Source organism: Felis catus, chromosome A3 (assembly GCF_018350175.1).
Source record: "Felis catus isolate Fca126 chromosome A3, F.catus_Fca126_mat1.0, whole genome shotgun sequence".
In the NCBI taxonomy this organism is placed as follows: domain Eukaryota; kingdom Metazoa; phylum Chordata; class Mammalia; order Carnivora; family Felidae; genus Felis; species Felis catus.
Window position 1 is genome coordinate 41,300,978 of NC_058370.1, and position 24,281 is coordinate 41,325,258.

The 24,281-nt window shown below is 40.6% G+C and overlaps 1 protein-coding gene across 1 annotated transcript in view; it reads left to right on the forward strand.

Annotated features, from left to right (window-relative positions):
- Positions 1 to 24,281, forward strand: part of MACROD2 (mono-ADP ribosylhydrolase 2) — a 2,026,389-nt gene that overhangs the window by 1,869,790 nt on the left and 132,318 nt on the right. Inside the window, exons 10-11 of the mRNA XM_023251484.2 lie at positions 3,691 to 3,732; positions 11,448 to 11,531. Coding sequence (XP_023107252.2) covers positions 3,691 to 3,732; positions 11,448 to 11,531 — 126 coding nt within the window. The remainder of the gene's footprint in view (positions 1 to 3,690; positions 3,733 to 11,447; positions 11,532 to 24,281) is intronic.

Sequence of the window (24,281 nt, forward strand, 5' to 3'; positions counted from 1 at the left end):
TTACATTGACACATACAACTGACCACCATACCCAGTGAGAAAGATCCTTCATGATCCGGCCAGAACAGGTCACTAGACCCATGGTTCCCCTGTAAACTCCTGCCTCCAGCCATGGAGAGCTAGTTTTATTTCCTTAAAAGCATTTTGACTGTTCATAACCATGTGTTCTCATAGATGTTTTTCCCTTTGTTTTGAGTGTGATTACCCTTTTCTTAGTTCGAATCCCCCCAGAAGCAGACCCTGAAGCAAGAATTCAAGTGAAAGTCATTTATTTGGAAGATAATCCCTGGAATCACTAGCAGGGGAGTGGAAAAGAAGAATTGGAAAGGGAAGGAAGGCAGCAGAGTTAAATTACAAACTAAATCAACCACCCGTCCACTGGGGTTTATTCCCAGGGTTGGGGTTGGGGTTGGGGAGGACTCTGGGAGAAGCTTCTGAATTAGCACACCTGAGGAGCAAGGGCACTATAGTACTTCTGTGCAAGTCTTGGCAGTTATTTGTGAAAGACTGCCCTCTTGGGGTGTCAATTCCCTGATATTTCTCCTGTGGCCTCCAGCAACCCAGAGAAAGCCCTCAGGTGGAGATCTGGTGGCTGGAAGTCGGTCTGGCCAGCAGGGAAGTGTCTAGGAACAAGGGCTTGTAGGCAGGGCACCCATATTTACTGGGAATCTACTGCAGCCTTTCCTTACCCCCAGATAATTCTGAATCTCCCTTTAGGATTCAACTTAAGCCTCACCTATTCTGGAAATCCTTCATAGACCTCTCTGACTTAGCTGCTTCTTGTCTGTTTCCCAGTAAGACCTCTGCTTACCTGCATCAGAGAATCTGTTACTTCCTCTTCTGATTGTTGTTTTACTTTTCTCTGCCATACACTTCTTTGGGAGTTTTTGAGGGAATGGATTGTCAACTGTATCTTCACGGTCTTCCATGGTTCCAACATATGGTGTTGGTCAATAAATGGTTCTTTAAGTTGTAAAAGTAGTAATAATAATGGCACCATAACACGAATAGCCAGTATTTATTGAATGTTCATTCCATGTAAGCACTTTACATGTATTTTTAACCCTAGCAAGTCATACTAGGGTATGACTTAGGATACTTTTATTATCCCTATTTCCCAGGCATAGGTTTACATAATTTGCCCAAGATTACACAGCGATTTATAGTTTGGCCTGCAAGTAAACCCAAGCAGTCTGAATCCAGATCCTGAATATACTCTTAACCACTATATGAATAAATGAGTGAAATGAATGAACAAATGAATAATGACATCAAGTATGATCCTTCAACACCTGGAGACATTCTAGGGATGATGCTATCAGTATAGTCCATAAAGTTCAAAGATCAGCTCTAATGTCACATTTTCCAAAAACCTTTCCTCATAACCTGACTGGAAGCAGCTATCCCTCCCCTGATACCTTTTGTGATGGCCCTGACTACTCTCTATTATATATTCAAATTGATCTGCATGTCTTGCTTTCCTTACTAATAATGTTTGTAGACAATTGTGTCTAGATTTGTCTTGGTATTTTATTTCTCCAAACACAAAGCTACACCTACAATAGGCTATGGAGGAGTGTTTGCCAGACAGACAAATGGATACATAGATGACAAGCAAAGAGATCTTTGACTCTTCCTTTATCTTTTCCTGGAAACTGTGGAGACTTTTTTTCATCCCACTCTGATTTCCAGAAAGTCTGCCGGTCTAGATATTTTAGATGCTCTGAAAAATAAAATTTTATTTAAATCTATTAAGTTCAGGGAAGAATCTGTGAAGACTTTACTTTGTAACATTTTGATAATAATTTAGTTAGAGAATTATATTTCTAAGAGAAAGATATTCTTTCTCCCAAAATTATATTCAGAGAAAAAAATGAAAGTAATAAAGTATACAGCTATTCACTAATGTTTCTAACAATTTGAATGGAAAGAAATTTACTTCTTTATAATTTTTTTTAACGTTTATTTATTTTTGAGACAGGGAGAGACAGAGCATGAACGGAGGAGGGGCAGAGAGACAGGGAGACACAGAATCGGAAGCAAGCTGGAGGCTCCAAGCCATCAGCCCAGAGCCCGACACAGGGTTCGAACTCATGGAGTGCGAGATCGTGACCTGAGCTGAAGTCGGACACTTAACCGACTGAGCCACCCAGGCGCCCTGAAATTTACTTCTTTAAAAGTTAACCATGGCCATCAAGAATTATTTTCCTAAAACCTCAACTTAAATTCATTTTCCATTCCCAGTGACTGGTATATCTATAATCTTCATTTATAATTAGCACTTTGAAGAATGTCACATTGTATAAATTTGGCTAAGAAATGACTAAATTTAAAGCGTATGTCTGGGTGGAAATTACAAATCTTTACTGAGTCCCCATTGCTTGCAAATCATCATTTGGAAGCATGTCCTACAATGTAAGAGGTAGATAAGAAATATAAACACAGGAATTCTCCAGTTTGACTAAAAAAATCAGAGAAAAAAAATTTTAAAAACCTCAGAAATATTATTCAGCAGAAATTTCTTTATGGATTTTAATGTATAAAATTAACATTAGGTCCTAGAGAATACAAAGGAACATAAGACATAGTCTTCAACTTTGCAGAATTTATGATGTCGAGATGGGCATCTGAAGGATACATATGCTAACAAGTAGACATATGATGTGGTGGTAATAATAAGTAATATTTAGCATTTAATATTTCAGTAACTGTCCTGGTGCTTTAGGTGGTATTATCTCATTTAATCCTTACCCTTTTCATTAGGCAGACAGGAATCCCTGCAACGTCGTAAACCAGATCAGAGCTTTCTTTTAAGATGGATTTTGCACCTGGGTGTAAAAGAAATTGGAGTCAGGAGTGAGAAAAAGAGAAGAGCAGTTAGGAAACCACAGAATAGGGAAGGCAAATGGCAGAGTTTGAATCGAGTTGCAGTGATGTGAATAGAGAGGAGAAAATGTGGAAATAAGACAGGCAGGATTCATACTACCTGGATGTAAGGAACATTGAAGGAGAAGAGATGACAACATATCAAAAGCTCAAAAAGCAAACATGTCACCCAGAGGGTAGAGGAAGCACGCGTCCTTGCCCAATTAATGGGGGTTTCACTGGGATGAGTGGAATTGAATGGGAATGATGCAACTGGGGCGGGCTGGGGGGTGGGCACTTGAACACACATGGTTAAAGGTTTGGATTTGCACATGTAGCAAACTAGCACTTTCCACGGTGCTGTGCAGGGAATGGGTGTTGTCAGCCTAAACCCAAGTGGTGAGCTCCACATTTCTCAGATACTTGACATGAGCGTGCATCCCTTTCGTTGACGGAGAAAGTGCGGCATTTGAAGTGTGCGATTTTTATTTTTCATCTTTTTAGAAGTTGAAATGACCAAAGTGACCATGCATTACTTGTATAAGTAAAACAAATGAATGTGTATGTACTTTGTTATGCATACATAACAATTTTTAAAAGGAAATGTGAACCCTAGGTGTTAAATTGTGCTGTGATGTGTGTTTACATTACCTTGTATTAACTTAGCATAATAATATAAGACAATCGAAATGCATGTTCTAACACTCTTTTCTACTGAGTTCTTTTTGACCTTTGAAGTTGTATTAGTCAAACTGGAGAATTCTGAGCTTACTAGCTTTCATATGAGTTTTTCTTTTGTCTTTCCCCCCCCCCTTTTTTAAATAGATGATAATAATGAAGAAGATGTTAACGTGAAAGAAGATTCAGGTATTAAATTTATGATTTTATTCTTAGAGGATAGGCAAGGATCATTTTGTTGTTTATGTGCATCTCACAGGTTTTCAAAGAAAAGCAAAATAAGGTTAATAAAATAGGTGAAGTGGGATATGAGTACACTTATCTAGATGATCACTGAGTAATATATGGAATTGTTGAATCACAATATTGTATACTAAGAACTAAAATAACACTGCATGTTAACTATCTTGGAATTAAAAGAAAAGAAAAAGATACAAATGTACAGTTGAGGTCATAAAATAAAGAAGTAATTGTGCTAACTAACCCTTTTGGCTAATACAATTAGCATATTTAAGCAGTAAGCTTCCAGCTTTCTGAAAGCTGAAGTAAAAATGGAACCTGATGTTATAATAAATACAGTTGTGTAGCAAATCATCCCAAAGCTTAGTGATTAAAGAACCTGCTTATTATGCTCATATATTCTGTGGGTCAGGAATTCAGACAGAGCACAGCAGGGCTGACTTGATCATGCTGCTCTACAAGGTCTGAGACCTCATCAGGAAGCCTCAATGGCGGAGTGCTGGAATTGTGCGAAGATTTGTTCACTCGTATGTCTGGCTGGCAATTGATATGCTGGCTTTTAGCTAAGACCTCAGCTCAGGCAGTCTTCTGAAACACCTGTGGTGGCCTTTCTATAACCTGGGCTTCCTCACAGCATGGCAGCCAGGCTCCAAAGTGGTTCCTCTAGAGACAGCAAGTGAGCCAGCAGGAGCTGTACCTTTTTAAGACTCAGCCTCAGGAATCCCAAAGAATTACTTCCACAAAAATCTTTTCGGAACAGTCATTAAGAAACCTTCCCGGGCTCATGGGGAGAGAAAATAGGCTCAATATCCTGACAGGGAGCTGTAAGGTTTTGTAGAGCATGTAGGACCTGAAAAATTGCTGTGGCCATCTTTGGAAAATACATTGGGTACATATGATATATTGTTCTCACTATCAGAAATTAAGATGCATGCCTGCTTCTCAAGAAAGACCAGTGTTTGATGAGAGAAATCTAGTGGTTACAAGCTTTGGATCTAGCCTAAGGTGACCACTCAATACGTGCTCGACTATGAATGCAGGAATCAATGGCCCTGATTTCAATCCTCGCTCCTCTACTTACTGACTTACTACTTCCTGACTTTGGGTGAAAGTTTTCTCTAGAAGCATCAGTTTACACCTCTAGGGGCAAAACTATTATAATACAGTCTTGTTTGGGAATTAAATGAAGTATCATACCTGAAATATTTCTTGGACCTTAGTAAACACTCAATAAATTATCGCTTTTTTTTTTCCTTTCTCACTCTAACAGATACTGGAGGGTATAGAACTTTATTCCACGGTATAAGAACTCCATGTTCCCAATTTTGGCAACCACACTGTTCTAGGCCTGAAATAGAACTGGGTTGCAAAATTAAAACAGATATCTTAGAGGTCCTGATTTTGTGTAACCCCCTCTTCGATGCCAGAACTCCATACATAAATCACCGACAACACAGTCTGAACATCTCCATTAACGGGGAGCAGTTTAAATTCCAAGGCAAACGATCTCGTTTGACTAAAATGGTCCTTCTCCTTGTTAAGTTAAATCTCTATCCCTCCCCTGACTTCCCACTGTCTTCGTGGAAAGATAATCGTTCTTTTCTTCATAGCTGCTCACTGGAGCAATGTTCATAACTTCTGTCTAGCTTCTAGCTTCTTCTCCAGTCCAAACATGTCTGATTCCTATGGTTCCCTCAGCCTCCCCAGGGCAGTGGGTTTGAAGGGTGGAGAAGTAGAGGAAGTATCTAAAAGCCAGGAATGAAGGAGGTAGAGCAGGATCTGTAATAGCAGCTGCCAGTTCCCTACCTATAACCCCTTGGCCCTCACTATTCTTTTACAAGACCAACAGCTTCCTAAGGAAAGCTCTTGTGACTCTGCAATCAGTGTTTCTCGCTGGTCATGAAAGCACACTTGAAGTGCCAGGAAGTTAATTTCCCTGGAGTAGCCCTCAGCCAGTGATAGGCAAGAGCTGGTTGACCCCTGAAGGACACATCGGAGGCATATTGTATTCCAGTGTCATCCAGTAGAAATATAATGTGAGCCTCAAATGTGAACCTCATGTTTAATTTCAGATATTCTAGTAATTACATTGGAAAAAGTAAGGAGAAATGAGTGAAATTAATTTAATATTTTAGTAACATAATATATCCAAAATATAATGATTTCAACATATAATCAATCTAAAAATTTTATTAGTCTGATATTTTACATTCTCTTTTCTTTCCATACTATATTTTTGAAATTTGTGTGTATTTTACATGCATATCTTAATTCAGACTAGACACATTTCAAGTCTTCATTGGCAATGTGATGTGTGGTATTGAACAACCAGATTTTTTTACCATCACCCGGAGGTCCGCAGTAGAATTGAGCCCTGACTGTCCACAGTGGAGCTTGCTCACGCAGTATTGGGTGCCTCTCCTTTCTTGTCTCACCTCCCTACTGCCCTCTGGCACTTTCTGGGATAATCTCTTACATTAAGTATTTGAACTCAATAGTTGTTTCAGTGTCTTCTGAGAAAATCCAACCTAAGACAAAGACTCTGCTTGTCTTTTGTAAAACATTAAGCCCAAGGTGAAATTTCAATTAGAATATCCATCCCTATACTCATGTGGGATGTCTTATTATTTAAAAGAACCATATGTTGAAAAAAGACTTTAAGGGGTCACCCGCATCTTGATTTAATTCCACGAACTTAATGTTAATTTCTGCTATTTTCATTTATCCTGCTCATCGGAAGTATCCTTGGAATATCCTTCAGCCGTGGGGAGTACTGCCCTTTCAGCCAGCCAGTTTAAGGGCCTTATCTTGCTAAGGATCATTTGCCTAAGTGCCCTAAGTATACATTTCTAGGCAAGGGGAGTTGACTTCTTAATGAGATGCAGCTAGCTATCCAAACCACTGAGTGATTTTAAGAAAATCATTATTAATGCTAATGCAGAGCCTACAAGATTGGAGTCAGCGTATGAGGTTTGGGGGGCTTTAATTGGATCATCATTTCTGATTTTAGTCTCATCGGGTTTCCTGAGGGTTTCGTGTCCAGCAGCTGGATGCAGCTGTTAAAGTCATACTCAATGGCCCAAGGATGCTAAGTCACCTGGCCAGAATGGGCTTGGGAAGCTGCTCTCCATTTCCTAGTATCTCAGTGCTGAAATCACCGGAGATTTCTGTGCAGAATGGTTCCATGATGTGCCACTGATCCTACCAGACATTGGTGAGCAGGCTGACGTCAGTCCAGATCTCACACTTGGAAGTGTTGGTCTCCAAGAGAGGTCTCTATCCAGACCATTAACTACTGCCTTTCTCTGCCCTGCATCACATCTTCTCATATAAGTAGAAATGCTGGAAGGATTTTTAAGAATGCAGCTGACACTAGTAAAAGGCTACTTGGGACAAATAACTTGCCAACAAAGGCTAGTGAATGATAGTGAATAATAATCTGACTACCAAAAGTCAGGTGAACTGACTTTCCAGGAGGCGGGAACCCCCTTTTGGAGAGTTTGCATATTTCCTTAGTGTAAATACACACACCACAGTGTTTTCAAGCTACCAAACATGAGATCAATGAATGTGGGAGCCGAAAGATGGGTATAGTCAGCTCACTCACATAAGCCCCAGCACACCCTGCTGAGCCAGATTTTAACTGAGTATGTACCTTGTGCCAGTCACTCAACATACATGAATTCATTTAAGATATGCAACAACTGTAGGAGGCAGGGATTGTTATTACACAAGGCTTAAAAGGAATTAGTTCCTGGCTTAAATAGCTGATCCATTGGTGTGTCTGACCTCCTAGCTTAAATAGCTGACCCACTGGTGTGTCTGAACCCAAAGTTCATACCCTTGTACTCCTGTCTCCAGACCCTACAGGTAAGTAGAGGCAGGAGCATCTCAGATGGTGTGAGGCAAGGTCATCCTCAAGGTGAGGCTCTGCCCTCGTGGACAATGATAGAAACAGACCAGCTTAAATGCTTAGGATGCCTTTTAAGTCCTTTATCAGTTTCTTTTATCCTACAATAGAAAACATTTCCCCATCTCCTTCCATTCCCAAGAATGGCTGTTGAAATGGGACCCTACCAGGAATAGGAAATCAACAGCCACCTATGGAAGTCCAGCTACATGAGAGTCAGGAGCACAGTTGAGTTCTGTAGGGGGCAAAGCTATGCTCATGGCAAAACTCCAGGTCTCCACCCTCTGCCAGAAACAGAGGCAATATAGATAATATGATATGCTGTCAAGGAGAATTATGGGTTGCTTTGGAGAAATCTTCCTTCTGTTTCCCCAGGCCAAAGGGAGAGTTGTTCCCGCTGAACCACAAGTAGAAATCTGAGCACAGAGGCCATATGTATCAGTGACATTTAGTGAGTGCCTCCATGGGTGTTAGGAAATGTTACTATACTTATGTCATAAATGACTATTCATAGTTAACATGTATCCACGTCCAGTGACTACCCAAGGAGGGCCCTGTAACTTTTTAAAAAATAAAGTACTTTTGGGAAATGCATCTCAAAATTTAGACAAACAGAAACAAATAGATGTCTTTAAGAGATGTCTCACCCATTCTCCAAGAATTCCCATTCAGGTTGGGAAATCAGGTTAATGATCAAAAACTCACTTTTAAGAAATGCTGGTTTGGGGTTGAATCCCCAGCATTAGAAATTCTCCTCTTAGTCCTAGAGGCAGTTGATGCATTCAGAGGCATCTTCCAGGGAGTCTTAGCGTCTTCTCCCAGGGAGATGGCAAGTGTCGTTTTGCCTACTTTATGCATCCTTTTGAGCACAGCATCTGTGCTCAGTGAGCTGTTCCAAGCATCTCATTTCTGTTTTTACTGAACCCGTTCTGAAGGGTCAATATCCATCTCACACCTGGTGACAGAAGTTTGGGGGAGTTGCTAATGTAGTCATTGGCAAAATTTTTCACCCTAGCCATGGTAATGATCTTCGATGTGACTGCCATGCAACCACAGAAAGCCTATGGTGCCCAAAAAACCTTTGTAGCCCATAATGCCACAGTTTTTAATAGTACAGCTACCAAATGCAATTTTTATTCTGTTCCTTTTTTAATAAATGGGAAAAGAAAGATGAGTCGCCATAGCTCTGTAGTATAATTTTAGAATCCTGGCATAAGGCGACAGCTGCTAAGAGAGTAAGAATTAGGCATGGGCCCCATTATATCTTGGCCTTAAAGAAAGGCTTGGGTAAAGGGGAAATAAAACCAATTGGAAATGAAATTCTCAAGACACTACTAGGTACCAGGGACATAAGAGAGATTAGGAAAGACAAATGTCCTTTTCTCAAGGAACTTACATTCTTAGGAGGTGGGATGGAGATGGGAGACATACAATAAAGAAATAAAGAAGGGGACAAGATAATTTCAGATATATCAAATGATGTATTTGAGAGAGATTTCCTTTGCAAGGACCCTTCATATTAGGAATTCAGGGAAGGCCTTTCTCGGGAGCTGAATGTGGTTTGAGATTAAAAACGGAGAAGAAGATAAACATACGAATGTGTATCTCGGGGGGGGGGGAAGAAAAATAGCAGGTGTGAAGATTCCAAGGCAGAAACCAGCCTAGTATTGGTTGAAGAACACACAATGGCAGCCAGTAAATCTGACGCCAAAGCACAAGTGGGAAATGAGGCTAGAACAGTAGGTAGAGCCCAAATGGCATGTTGCCCTGGCCCGTGAAACTGGATTTGGATCAATCCAATTGGTCTTGGTCTGTGATCCAAGACCAGTGGCAGGCAGGTAAGCAACAGAATCTGGTTTATGTTTAAAAGATAACTCTGGTTGCTACAGGGAGAGTAATTTTAGGGAAGTTAGAAAGCCAGAAGGTTACTGTAATAACCCAGATAAGAGATGCAGATGATTCCACAGGATGAACACCACGGATGAATATGGGATAGAATTTGGAGCAGAGATGATAGGACTTATTACTTCCTGGGAAAGTAAATGAAAGGAAATATTAAGGACAATAGCTCAGTTTTGAGGTTTACACTCTTGGGTAGGTAGTGAGATGTGAAATACTCTGGAGAGAACAAGTTTGCCGACATCAAGAGTATTGTTCCAGCTGTGCTTAATGGGATTATTACATAAATTTGAAATGCTTGGTGAGAGCTGAGTGAGGGAAAATCATTAGGGCTGGAAAAAGGGAGGCACAGTTAAATCCCATCCCTGAAAGGAAAATAGGAGAGATGGTAGTTGCAGGACCCAGGAGACAGAGAGGGTCAAGTGGAGGAAGCCAACAGATTGGGGTTGTAAGCTTATGGAGGGGTACAGTAAGCCCTTGAAGACCACTGGTCACTTAGGAATAAAGCCAGAAATTTCACTGGTGCATAGAGACCCATATCCCAGGGCACAGCTGGGTGGGAAGTGGGGAAAAAAATGGAGAGTGGATATGGAGGTGCAAAGAGAAGACATCCAGTCAGAATATAAAACGAGATGCCAAGTAGGCAGTTGAAGATATGCTTTGAGCTTAGTAGAGAGACCAGGACTCGAAATACAAATTAATGCCTAACAAAGTATCTATATCTGAATGGGATGAATTTAGAGATATAATTCCTAAAACCATCTTTAGAATTTTTCTTTCTGTTTAAATTCTTCAGAAGTTAAATTATTAGCCTCCTTGGATAGACTTGGCCCGAGGGTATTGGGAAGCAGTGAGAAAAGTGGGAAACATAATAATTAACCTGGGGACATATAGAAGTTGTTTAGAATTTGGACTACTAAAGAAATCTGCTAAATAGAAGGAGGATAATTTCAAGCACCATGCCCCCCCCCGCCCCAAAATGAGACATTGCAGCTTCATCTGGCTCGACTTGAAGGACTTAGTAAAAGGAAATTGCACAATGGCAACTATCAGTTAATCCATGAAGTTTTATTTTATTATTTATTTATTTATTTATTTTTAATTTTTTAACGTTTATTTATTTTTGAGACAGAGAGAGACAGAGCATGAACGGGGGAGGGGCAGAGAGAGAGGAAGACACAGAATCGGAAGCAGGCTCATCAGCCCAGAGCCCGACGCGGGGCTCGAACTCATGACCTGAGCTGAAGTCCGACGCCTAACCGACTGAGCCACCCAGGCACCCCAATCCATGAAGTTTTAAATCAATCTCCTGTGGAGGAAAAAAAATGGGGTTTCCTTGTGGAGAATTTCTTTTAATTAAAAAAAAGAGAGCATCTAAGAGGCACCTGGGTGGCTCAGTCGGCTGAGCATCTAACTCTTGATTTCCGCTCAGGTCACGATTTCACAATTCAAGCCCCACGTGGGGCTCTGTGCTGGCAGAGTGAAGCCTGCTTGGGATTCTCTCTCCCTCTCTGTCTGCCCCTCACCTGCTCACTCTGTCTCTGTGTCTCTCAAAATGAATAAATAAACTTTAAAATAAAATAAAATGAGCGTCTAAGTTTTCACATTTGTGCGAATCATTACTAATGGTAAGGAAAAGATGTTTAAGCTGAAGCCTGAATGCCCGTCTATGTGCACTGGAGAATCACAGGCTGTTTCCGAAATTCAGCTTAGCCAAAATGACACATGAACCTGTGATCAAGCTTCACTGCACATGTGGGTTTACTGCGGGGGGAAGAAAAAGAACTTTAAGTTTCAACATAATTTTAAATATTTAATATCTACAGAAGAATGTTTTAAATCTTTATGCTTCCAGAGGTGTTAGAGCCAAAAGGCCTCTCTCCACCCCACAAGAAGAGCAAAGCAAAGAAGCCAGAGAGTTCCAAAGACTCTAGCGAAGGTGAGTCCTCTTCTTCTGGTCTCTAAAAAATTACTCCCTGAAAAGAAATTTCTGGTTAATGTTTAAGTTACGCATGTGCTCTCATGTTCGGATGTTCCTGAGGGTGCAGAAATCACAGAAAAATTCTTTATCCTTTCCTAATATGTTGATTCTCCCCTGAATGTGAGAAAAAAAACACCAGATTTAGGTTTAACTTGTGAAGGTAAAAACCAAGTTGAAGAAGACGGTTTCTCGGTGCAATGTATTTTCTGTTCCTACAAATGCTCAAATTGTGGGTGGTGCTTACAAGTTAGGTGGAGACCTCTAGGTGACGAGCAGTGTGTGGCCTTTGCCTTATTGAGATCATTTGCTTTTTTTCACGAACACATTCTGAGTCCTGAATCCAAAGTCAGCAGTGGGTGCGGAAATTCTTCCAGTCTTTAGTGTTCCCTTCCACTCTCAAGAAGCCAGTGTTATCTTTGCATTGAATGGGCAGGTCCCATTGGGCTCAGTTTTCTGAAGAAATGAAGCTGTCTCTTTTACTTAGTGGCCACGCTAAGTGCCACCTACAAGGTATTCAAATTTTTCTCTGAAAATGTAAATTAGGTATTTTTTAAGGGGATCTCTAACATACACGAGTATGCATGAACTTCTTCAAGGGGAATGTATTTATGCTTTCTACTTTCTGTCTTTGGAGACTCACTTTCACTCCACTGTGAAATGGAGAGTATGATAATGCTGGTGGTGTTGGCTTGAGTCTTTGGGGAAGTTGCCAAGATGAAATAGAAGTGCAGGAAATGTAAAGGCAGAAAAGCCTCAAAGGCTAAAATGGGGAGGAGAAGGGGAAGGAGCAGGAGGAGGAGGAGGGAAGGAAGGAAGATTAGCTAGGAAGAGCCAGTCTGCAGTGCAGTCTGAGAAAGTCTGGGGAGGCTCAGAACAAACCCCGGCCATTACAGTTGACCTGCACCGGGCAGGAATGGCCGGGCTCCAGGATCCCTTTCCTCCAGCTCAACTCACTGGCTGCAAGCAGCTTGGGGAGAAAGTGGCTGCCGTGCGATCTCCAAAGTGTGGCCAGTGGATGTTGTCAGCTAACTCCACTCCTGGCATCACATTCTCTCTTGAAGAGAGATCCTGAGCATCTCACCTCCGTGACAGCATGGCCTCTGCATGAGTGCGGGGGTTCCAACACTGCCTTCACCCTCACCTCTGTTCAGAACCAGCCGAGAAGGCAAAGCTCTAAGAAAGTTTGAAATCAAAAACATTGGCTTTGTTACTAATGAGGTTAGTTCAGAGCATCTGGTGGCCCTGCCCCCAATGGGTGTCCTACATGCTGGACTTCACTCTTGAATATGAAAGACGTAACCTGTGTCCCCTCAGGAGCAAGTACCATTGTCCACAGTATCCCCCATTTCCTGGACAGAGGCTTCCCTGAGCTTATTAAATGTAAAAGAACAGATCAGGACATGCCCTCTCTGTGGACAGGTGGGTCTGAGAGAGACTCAAGATGGGACTGTTTCTGGGGTACCTGGATGCCTCAGTAGGTTAATCCTCCAATTCTTGATGTTTGGCTTAGGTCATGATCTCACAGCTGTGTGATCGAACCCCGAGTCAGGCTCTGCACTGAAAGGATGGAACCTGCTTGGGAATTCTCTCACTCCATCTCCCACAGCCCTCCCCTGTTTGTGAGCTCTCTCTCTCTCTCTCTCTAAAAAAAAAAAAAAAAGGGACTGTGTCTTCCCCCAGGCTTGGATAAGTGAAGGGAGGATGGACAGAAGGGCACAGCAGTGAATGTTCTCTGCCCTTTGGTTGAGGGGTGAGGGATAAACATTTCCACCTAACAGCTAACAGCAGAAATAGTGTGTATAAAGTGCCTAGCAGGGGCCTGGCATTCATGATGGCTATTATAATTACGAACATAATCAGCACCATGAGAGGATGCCCACCGTCCTAATTCACTGAAATGGGCTTGAGAGCTTAGAATCATTCAGAGGAGGACACTTAGAATCACGGAGTAGGCCGGCAACTCTAACTGGCCCCACGCAGTAAGAAACTGGCCAGGCATTCATCTCCTACCCTAATGATGTCATTTCCTGGGTAATCTCTTCAGCCCACAAGATGAGGGGCAAAACAACAATTGCCTTTTTCTCGGAGAGGCTCCACCTCCCCTAGCAGTTCCTGTCTTCAAAAGTTGTTTTCCAGAGCCTGAACCTGTTTTCTTTGGAGTGTCACATGGTGAGCCCTGAACTGTAGCAGCTCTGCCACCTTAAATTAGCAGGAGTATTCCTCCCAGTTGCTCCTTCAAATGTGTGGAAACTTCTTTCACCTCCTAAATAATGTGCATTGTTTAGAACATCATTCCATAATCTCAGTATGACTAGGTAATATGGCTTTCCCTCACCTGAATATATGGTCTCAGAATGTGCTCGCAGGCGCAAAAGTGCCAGGCATGTTGTGTCTGTGGAATCATGGTGAAATGTAAATGTTAGCCACTCCACAGAAACAGGAATTGTGTGTTTGTTTCTCAGATGACTTTTAGGACAAAAAAACTAAAAGTTGCCAGGAAAACAGTGAAAAAAGGGAGCATAATCTGACATGCCAATGGTAGATGATTCTATCATGGGCGCTCATTATTTGTCAGTTTCTACGCTGACAAAATAAACGATGTCCTGAATTCAGTACTGTTGCATATGTTTCACTTCCTCTCAGGATGAGAAGAGTTACAATCTTTAGCAAAGAGTTACAATTCTTTCCCACTGGATGCACAAATGGAATATTGTGTCCCTGGGGGAGGGGTAATGAGGATCATGACCCTTCTCTGTAGTCTTCTTCCCATTTTCGAGTTCAGTCCTTTCCCAACTTGGTCGTCTCCCTAAAATTGGAGACAAGCTTCTGGTATTTTTATTTATAGATCACTCAGCTTAATTCCCCATCAGCTGGCCTCATCTCTCTTCTCCCCTACCTTTGGGTTCTCTGCCCTGATTCCAACTCTCCAAGGTCCTACTGATTACCTCAGTTTACCTTATAATAACCATTTTCAGACAGGATCACAGAGAGTAGAGCTGGAATGCAATTTCACCTAGATTTTCTAGCATATATAACCATAATGACTATATTTTGATCCAGAAGAATTCTGCAAACATATGGGCAAGTTTTCTCATTCTACAGATCTGTTTTTAAAGCAGACTGCAAATCGTTTTCTAACTCACCCCAGTCCACCAGTTTGTTAATGTCAGAATGTCTTCTTTTTTCTAGAAACAACATACCTCCACTAATCCTTTTCCCTCTCTCTCTTCTGGAAACTAGAACTAGTTTTGTTGAAGGAGGCATTGTTGCCCTCATTGCAGCCTCCATTGAAAGCGTTATTACTTTAGTAAATATTGTACTCAAGTACTGAACATTAAAATAAATAACCAAACAATTTCTAAATGTAGTTACTTGCATTTTTTATATTGTGGACTTTTGAATATAGTTTTATTCTCTTTTGATTGAACTTTCATGGACCCCAGTGTACTCTGACTTGACCCTCTGCACCACCATACCAATAATGAAATAATTAGTAATTTCAGATTGGCTGGCCTCTGATACAAATGATAAGCCATCCATGAATCAGCAAATTATAGGCACAATTGTTTAAGAAACACCCAGTGAATGCAAGTTCCAGCAATTCCAGCTCTCAAGAATTTGGATCAATTTTCTTCTTACACAAACTTAATTGAAAGAATATCATTAGAAAACTTGGCACCGTTAATAAACCATGCTCTTCTGACAGCTTTCCTCTATCTCCCACCAGGAAATTCTTTCGAAGTTCCTTCATTGACAATCTCTCAGGCTTTGTGTGAAAACATTATGTTGCCTTTTTTTTTTTTTAAGGCAGTTTTTCTGGGTAAAAAATTTGAGGTTGATTGTTATTTTCTTGCAACATGTAAGATTTTTTCCCCAGTCTTAGCAATTCTGTAATTGTTAAGAAGTAATATCTCCATCTAGTAGTTTCTTTTTAGGAGGTCTGTCTTTTCGTTCTGGCTGCATTGACAGTCTGGTCATTATCTTTGATGTCACTCAGTTTCATTTTGATGTACCTCAGTGTGGGTTCCCCATTATCCTTCTTAGGATTTCATGTGCTTCATGGTTATGGGAATGGACTTTTTTTTTAATGTTTATTTATTTATTTATTTATTTATTTATTTATTTATTTTGAGAGAGAGAGAGAGCATGAGAGGGGGAGTGGCAGAGGGAAAGGGAGACAGAGGATCCAAAGCAGGCTCCTCTCTGTCAGCACAGAGCTGATGGGGGGCTCGAACCCATGAACCGTGAGATCATGACCTGAGCCGAAACCAAGAGTTGAATACTTAACAGACTGAGCTATCCAGGTGCCCCAGGAATGGACATTTTTTAATTAAAGTTCTGAATTTTTTTCTATTACCTCACCATATATTGCATTTCCACCACTCTCTATTCCTTCTTTCTCTGTCCTTCAGGACTCCTGCGTTTTTAGTTTTTTTGTTTGTTTGTTTTTCCTTTTCTGTATCCCTATCTCTCTTTGCTACTTCTTTATGGTTATTTTTTCAAGCCTGTCACTCAATTTTCTAATTTTATTTAACTCTATTTAATCTGATTTCTGTTCTTATCACTTTAATTTTTACAAGTTTTATTTGGTTCTTTTTAAAGTATGGCTGGTCATTCCTTATTTATTAACCACATAAAATATTTTTTTTAATAATCTGTATCTGAAATTTCCATATCTCTAGTCTGTATAAGTCAAATTCTGTGGTTTATTGTTTTTTGCAGATTCATGATTACAGTAATTTCCTTGCATATTCTGGGTTTTTAATTGCCATGTTATTTAGATTTTTATTTGTGGGGAGTTTTTGAAGTTGGATGAAGAGCTTATTTATTTACAATTTTGTTTCTGAGATACCTGAAGATATTGCCAATTTAGGAAAACCTTAAACTATATACTTGGCTTAGAGTTTTTTATTATGTTTTTTGTTTGCCACTTGATGCTAAGCCCATGTTAGTACATATACAAGATTAGGAAATCTCAACAGAGACTTTTTTCTTCCTTTCTTCCTCAGTGCTAAAAGTGAGACAGGAAAATTTTGTACACTATTCAGGACCAAAGCACTGGTCCTACGCCTCATGTGTGCGGTTCATTCGAACCAAAGCTCTAGTGAATGGTTCGCAAAGACTGTTCCTCCGTCTACATCACCAACATCCCTGGGAACTTGTTAGACTACAAATTGTAGGGCCCCATCTCAGACTTGTTAGAACTACAAATTCTAGGGCCCCATCTCAGGGGCCCTAGAATCTTGATTCAATCCCCTTCATTATTTCTGGCTTCTAAGGAGTTCCCTTTAAAAGGCACCAGTTCAGCCACGTATTCAAGAAATAGATAGATAGGGGGCGCCTGGGTGTCTCAGTCCATTCAGCGTCACACTTCAGCTAGGGTCATGAACTTGAAATTCGTGAGTTCCAGCCCTGCATCAGGCTCTGTGCTGACAGCTCAGAGCCTGGAACCTGCTTCAGATTCTGTGTCTCCCTCTCTCTCTGTTCCTCCCCTGATTGTGATCTCTCTCTCTCTCTCAAAAATAAATAAACATTTATTTATTTATTTTTTTCATTGCTCTCAGGAACTTAGAGGAGTGGAGAAAAGGCAGGGGCAGATTTGGGAGAGTTCGATATTCAACTTTCTAAATTTGTGTGTAATTGAAAAAATATATATATGGTGAGAATTGTTTTATATGTTTATCAAAAAACATATTTTCATTTAAAAACTAGAGACGTTATACTTCTAAACTTCAGTAGCAAATTTAGAATAGTAATTTTATCCAAACATTCATCTCCAAAGTCTTCAGTGGCTTTTGGTAATGAATGCTATTTTCCACCATCTTTTTGCAGAAAGCACTAGCACTTTGGCTCTCACTCTACAATTGCCTCTTCATAGAATATTCAACAAGCCTTCATGGGATGCACATCCTTCAGGAACCCGAGCCCTTGCAGTGCTAAATCAAGCAGCCCTATACTGCACTTTAAAATATTAATGATTTCTTTTGTCAGATGAAATTACATGTGGAAACATTTTGGAAACTAGAAAGCACTATGCAAGTTTGAAGGATCTAATGTAGCTATTAGAGGTATTATTATTATTGTCTTGACTAAAATTAATTTTTCTGAACACATGAACCATTGGTGGAATGCACTTTGTATGTCCTAAGAGGTAGAATTTTCTCTCTGCCCTATTATTTTTCCTGCATATTAATGTATCATGTGACATGTTGTTTTGTGAGTAGCTGGACAGAAGGGACATTCTATCTTTCAGAATGCCATGCAGCAGTTCATGCGTTATATTCATAAGCATGATCTTTAATTTAATTTTTTGACGAGTGCAGCGAAGGATAAAATCAGGCAGTCATAATTTTGACTTTGCCATCACTCAAATGAGCTTAGTGACTGACCAGGCTCAAAAAAAAAAAAAAAAAAAAAAAAGAAGAAGAAGAGGAAGAAGCAGGAATGAGAAAAAGCAGCTTTCTCATGAAGTAAAGCTTTGTTTTATCCTCTAGACCTTAAAATACCAAGAATTTAAGCAAAGTGTAAAATTTCCATGGGGAAAATCAGAATACAATAAAAGTCCATGTCACCATCTTGTTTTAATTATGCTCTTTAAGTTCTGCATGATTCAAGGCCATTCAGAGCGAGCCCCCTGCCGCAAGTTAGTAGAAGGGTCCAATGGTCATGCTCTCCACATTTACCCATTAAACAGAGCTGTGGTTCTGACCACAGAGTCCGGTTTCATTAGGATTTTAATTATTATGATTTCAAGTATTGAGGCATTTTCTATAAGCAAGAAGGATGAACCTACCTGGCCAGAGTAACCATGGGTGCTATGTGACCCAGGCAGCCCCCACTTATGCCTGTTGGCATTGGCGTATTATTGGCAATGTTGCCGTTCACTGTTGGAGGCCTCCTGGCTTGGGTGATCACATATGCGGACCCTCCTACCTGTGGAGAAAGAGCAGTTCAGCAGAAGTGTGGACAGAACTTTTAACTGTACAACTTCTGCTTCCTACTCTGGTAGTTTTTCTAACCTAAAGGTCAGTTTCCTCATTGTTAAATGAAGGGAAAAACCTACTCTGTGGGAGTGTGGGAATTTAAACAAGATGATATGTGGAAACTGCCGGCACAATCTCTGGACAGAAGAGCCAGTCAGTCAAAGTGTACTGAATCAAAACAGGAGGAGCTCCCTCCCCTCAAAAACTCACCCACTTTGTTTACTAACGCTTGAAATTCCTTTCAATATCAACAAGAGTGTTCCAAATGGAGAAAAGACTTAAATTGCATTGGCTGAATCTCCTATCTCCCTAGGTGTTTTTCCTCTTCTCTCTCCTATAGGTTCACTAGCCCTCCTCGGCCCCCACCAACCACATTAGTTTCTGTCCCAAATGGACTTTCACCCAATCTACCTTCTCCTTGATCTCAATCCTTTTTTTGAAGATTTTATTTTTAAGTAATCTCTGCACCCAACGTGGGGCTCGAACTCACAACCCCAAAATCAAGAGTCATATGCTCTACCGACTGAGCCAACCAGGTGCCCCCAAATTTTTTATCTTCAAGTGAAGCTTCCTGAGAAACTGGTCTACCTCCAATATTTACCCCCTCAATCATTCTTTGGCTTCTACTTCCTGCCTCTAAAATTGCATGGGGAGTACCATGTTAGATCAGGGGCATGAAGGGGGAGGTGGTCTCTGGTTATGGGCTGTCAGTTCAGATCTGCCACTGAGACACTCATTGTCCAGCCCCGTGGGCTCCTGAATTTTGGTAATTCTCTGATATTTTTGTAAGATGTTAGGAACAAGGATCTCTCTTCTGAGGCTTGGTCTTTTTCCAACTTCCTGTGGTCTTAAGTTTCCTGGATGAGTGTTTCTCAAACTGTGGCCAGTGGAACACTGTGGATGGTCCCCAAAGCCCATTCAGGGGATCCACAAGGTCAAAATGAATTTCACATGGAGCTGTGCTCTCAGAAGTCTCCATTCACATTGAATACAGTGGGGACAGTGTCCCCTGGAGTTGTGCAAAATAGTGGTGTCACAGAGATTTCCCACAGCATCCTTCCTCCAGCCACATCAGTTTATCTCCCCACCATCCAGATATGGCTTTTCTAAGTATTCATTCCACATATTTTTGTTAAATACACACTCATTGACAGCATAGGCACTGTTTTAAGGACTGAACACACACACACATACACACAAACCCTTTTTTGGGGGGGAGGGAGCTTATATTCTAGGGTCTGTGGGGGTGGTCATTAATAGATTTTAAAATAGTAAATAAAATATAATACATAGTAAGTCAAATGGTGACCCATGCAATATTACTTACGTATTGCTGGCTGAAATTTTATCCCAAATGTAGCAGCTTAAAATAAAAAATAGCATTTATTATATTAGACTTTCTGTGGATCAGGAATTGGCTTAGCTTGAGGGTTCTGGATCCTAATATCTGATGATAGTGTACGATATTCTAGGTCATAAAATTGTAGGTCATAGAAAAGTATGGCTTCTGCCTGACTGTCTGTTGGATCACTAGCCCTGGGGTAAGCAGCTGCCATGTCCTGGGGACACTCCACCAGCACTGTGGGAAGGTATGCATGGCAAGAAACTGAGGTATTGTGCCAACAGCAAGCATCAATGCTCAAGTCACTTGAGTGAGGCATCCTGGCATTAGATGTGGCATCTGAAAGAGAGAGAGAGAGAGAGAGAGAGGAGTCAAGGATGAGTCTTTTTATGTTCTCCACAAAAACTGAATCTAGAATAGAAGTTGTACCTGGCTTACACTTAGTTCAAACTTTCCAAGAAAAAGAATTCTTATTCCTACCTTCCATCATGTCTGTCCAGGTAGTTCTCACTCCCTGCACCCTAGGAAGGCCACATTAGCCCATTCTGAGGCTAATTTTCCAATTAAGCAAAAGCAAAATATTCAGGCATGAAGCAAATTATTTTCAATAACAACAAAATAGAGAAAACACAAATGTGTTAACAAGGAAGATAACTCACAGAAAAGATTGTTTTAGATGCTTTAGATACTATAGACTCCAATATGTTCTCTCCCAACAAGAGGTGTTTATTACTGTTGTTGTCTTGTTTATTTTCAATCAGTAGTTTTCCAGTTAATGGATAATGGTGGAATTGCTGTCATTTATGATGAAAGCAAGAAAGAAATTAAAGAAGAAAAGAATGTAGGACAGGAGGCAGGGAAGAAGAAAGGAAAGGGGAAATGTGGTTGCAAGCTAGTGGAAAGAGCCCTGAACTAGGAACCATTACACCTGAATTCTATTTTCAATCTTAGGCACAGGATCAAATCCTTCACCTAATATCCCTGAGGTCCCCTCTAAATATCAAATTCTGTAATTCTACATAACCATCAAATTCATGAAAATTGATTCTTTATGAGCTCTTTCTTTCATGCCCAGTAAATATTTTCATCCTTAATTTAAAAACTTTGAATCATGAGTTTTAATAGCCAAATAGTCCTCTGAGAACATCTCATTTCACAGAAAGATGGGGAAACTTTCTTTTCAAAGTCCTCCAGAATTGTCCAGAGGACTCACATGAAAAGTGATCCTAAGTTAGCTACTAAAAGCCAAAGGGAAAGACAGTTTACCAGGCCATATACAATATGTTTTTTTTTAAGTTTCTTTCAGTGTTATCAGTATCTGTGAGTAATTCAGACTCTGCCTATTTTGATTTCCAAAACTGAGGATAAAGAATGCATTTGTTTTGTTTTGTTGAAGACTCAGCCCTTGGGTTTACAGAGCTACATTAAAGGGATTTTTTTTTTCCCAGTGCTGGCACGGTGCCAAGAGGACATTTGACGACTTATAATATTAGATATTAATTTTTAAGTAGAGAAAGGTTTGGTTTTGCTTTGTCTTTGAGAAGTATTGCTATTTGAACCTTGTTGGATTTTCACATTCGGGTTTTGCCGTTATATTTCAAAATTTCAATTTTCTACTGTAACAAAGTTGTGCTTTCCAACTATCCCGGAGAGAGTCTTAAACCAGTCCACCTATGCTGGAATTACCTTGATGCGCAGCAGGCTCTCCTAATACCTTGCTCTAGCATGCCTCTTCACCCCTAACTCCTGCCACTCTGGAGCCACCAGAGGCAGTCTTAGGAAATGACTCCCATCTCCAGGGATTGCCCTGCCTGAGGAACGACACAGAGAAAAACAGGGTATTCTATTCTCCTTGGATAAAAACACCGGCAGATCGCTAGAATCATTTCTCAATTCTCTGTCCTAAGAATTCCCCACTGATCTCTAACAATCTTTGCTGCTGGCAGAAAGAAAATAGATAGGGGGTTTGGGGAGGAAAGGGGTGGAGGGATGGGGAGGTTTGCTCTAGAATGCAGGGTGAAAGTGGGGTGGTTTTGCTGAGTGTTTGGTGAACGGTGCAAACTGCTACTCTCAGGGGAGCTTCTTATTCCTTCAATCTAAAGCTGCCACTTACGGTGAATGCTAAAAATGTAGATTCTTGCCCTCAGTCCCAGCCTGCCACCAAATCAGAAAGCTGTATTTTAACTCAGTGCAGTGCATCTTTGGAGCACCATTTTTATTTCAAACTTGGTTTTTATTTTAGACAAATAATCTCAAACTTAGAGCAAATTTGCAAGTACAAAGAAACATTTTCTTCTTGAACCACTCAGGAGTATGTTGCAGATCTGGTGCCCCTCACCCCCAAATATTTCACTGTGCACTTTCTGCAAACATGAGCAGCCCTCCTAAGTGAGCAGAATAGAAAGATAAAAATCAGAAAGTGAACGCTGATACATTACTACCTTTAATACTCAGACCCTATTTAAGTTTCCCCGATTTCCCCAATAATGTCTTTTGTAACAAAGAGATCCAGTTCAAAATCACATGTCTGATTTTGTTGTCCTATCTCTACTCTCCTGCCTCCAGTTGGGAAGAACTCCTAGGTTTTAATTTGACTTTACTGACCTTGATGCTTTTGAAGATTGCAGGCTAGTTATAGTGTTGAATGTTCCCAATTTGGGTTTGTCCGATGATTTTTCATGACTGGATCCAAGTTATGGATCTTTGCACAGCTATCACGGAGGTGATGCTGTGTTCTTCTCATGACATGATGTAAGTCACCCATGACTTCAATACGACCCATCACTGATGATGCTCACTTTATTTGACCACAGTGGTATCAGTAAGGCTTCATCACTGTGTAGCTGCTCTTTTCTCTATTTGTAGTTAATGTACATCTTGTGGGGAGGTGCGTTAAAACTATGTAAAATATTCCTATTTTCTATTCACCAGTCTTTCATTTATTCATTTATTTATTTATATCATTTTCAACTCATAATTTTTTATTGTATTCAATGGATCATAATTAGTTTCTATCAAGGGCCCCATCCTTTAAGATGGCTTCTGTGCCCTTTAGATATGTCCCTATCATTCTTTGACCATCCCTTGCTTTCTGGTCAACCAGATGGCCAAGCTCATATTATACTTTCCATGCCCCAGCCCTGATGGCAGCCATTTCTTCAAGGAGCTTTGACTCCTTTTAGTGCAGAGTAGTATTTAGAAACCAGATCTTGGTGCTAGGTGTGTGGATCACAACTTGAGAAACATTATCTAAAATAGAATGACCAGATTATCTTGAAGGTTCATTGTGAGGAACCAGCCAACAGGATTGAGCCTTCTCTGTGACTTCCTCTCATCTCATGGACCTTCCACTACAACTATGGCTGAGACAATAAATTACCCATATCTGGTTCAACCTTCAGACTGCAGCCCAGCATGGTTACAGATAGTGGCTAATTAGCTAGTGACTAGTATTTCAAAAAGCAGATTACTGGTGATCGTGATACTACAAAAAGACAGCTGTTTCAGGTTAATTGTTAATCAACTGCCTCAGCCAGTGTTGATCAGGTTCCCTAAGGAGCCCTGGCTGCATGTTAGAATCTTCTGGAGAACTTTTAAAAATCCCTGCTTCTGTGTCTCACCCCCAGACCAATTAAGTCCAGCCTTTGGCAGAGGAACCCAGGCAACAGTTTTTGTGGGGTTTTTTGGTTTGTTTGTTTTTTTTTTTTTATTGCTTTTTTTTTTTTTCCAGACAACAGTCTTTTTTTAAGCTTTGGGCAATCCTCATATGCAATCAAGGTTGCCAGTCACAGCTTTACACACCCTGTTTCCTGAGAATTTGGTACAGGATCACAGATTCTCTCAATGCCAAAAGTAATTGGCCTGCCTGTATTGATTAGGCACTGAGACAGCAACATTAACACTGCCAGACATATAAAGGGCCATTTAGCTAACATTTATTGTGCACATTTAATGTGCCAGACATTTTTTTTCTAAGCACTTCACATCTACCTCCTTCAATCTTTAGAATAATACTCTTGAGCATGTGCTGTAATATCCCCATTTTACAGATGAGGAAACTAAGGCACAGAGAAGTGAAAAAAATTACAGAATGTCACATGACTAGGAACTCTGGGAAATCAGGCCTAGAAGTAAAGTAGTTTGGTACCAGACCAAATGCCAGTGCTTACACTTTGCGTTTGAGAACACAAAGTTCTTTTAGTGTTTGATTTCAGAGTCACCTAGAGGGTTTAGAACTGAGGCCCAGGCTCACTGAAGGACAGGGAGTGGGCCTTTACACTTTTATCAAGGTCTCCACAGGTTCTCCACAGAATGGGCAATCTGCAGGAGAAGGGGAATATACTAGAGAAAAGTCTGAAACAGAAGAGCTTGGCAGACAGGAAA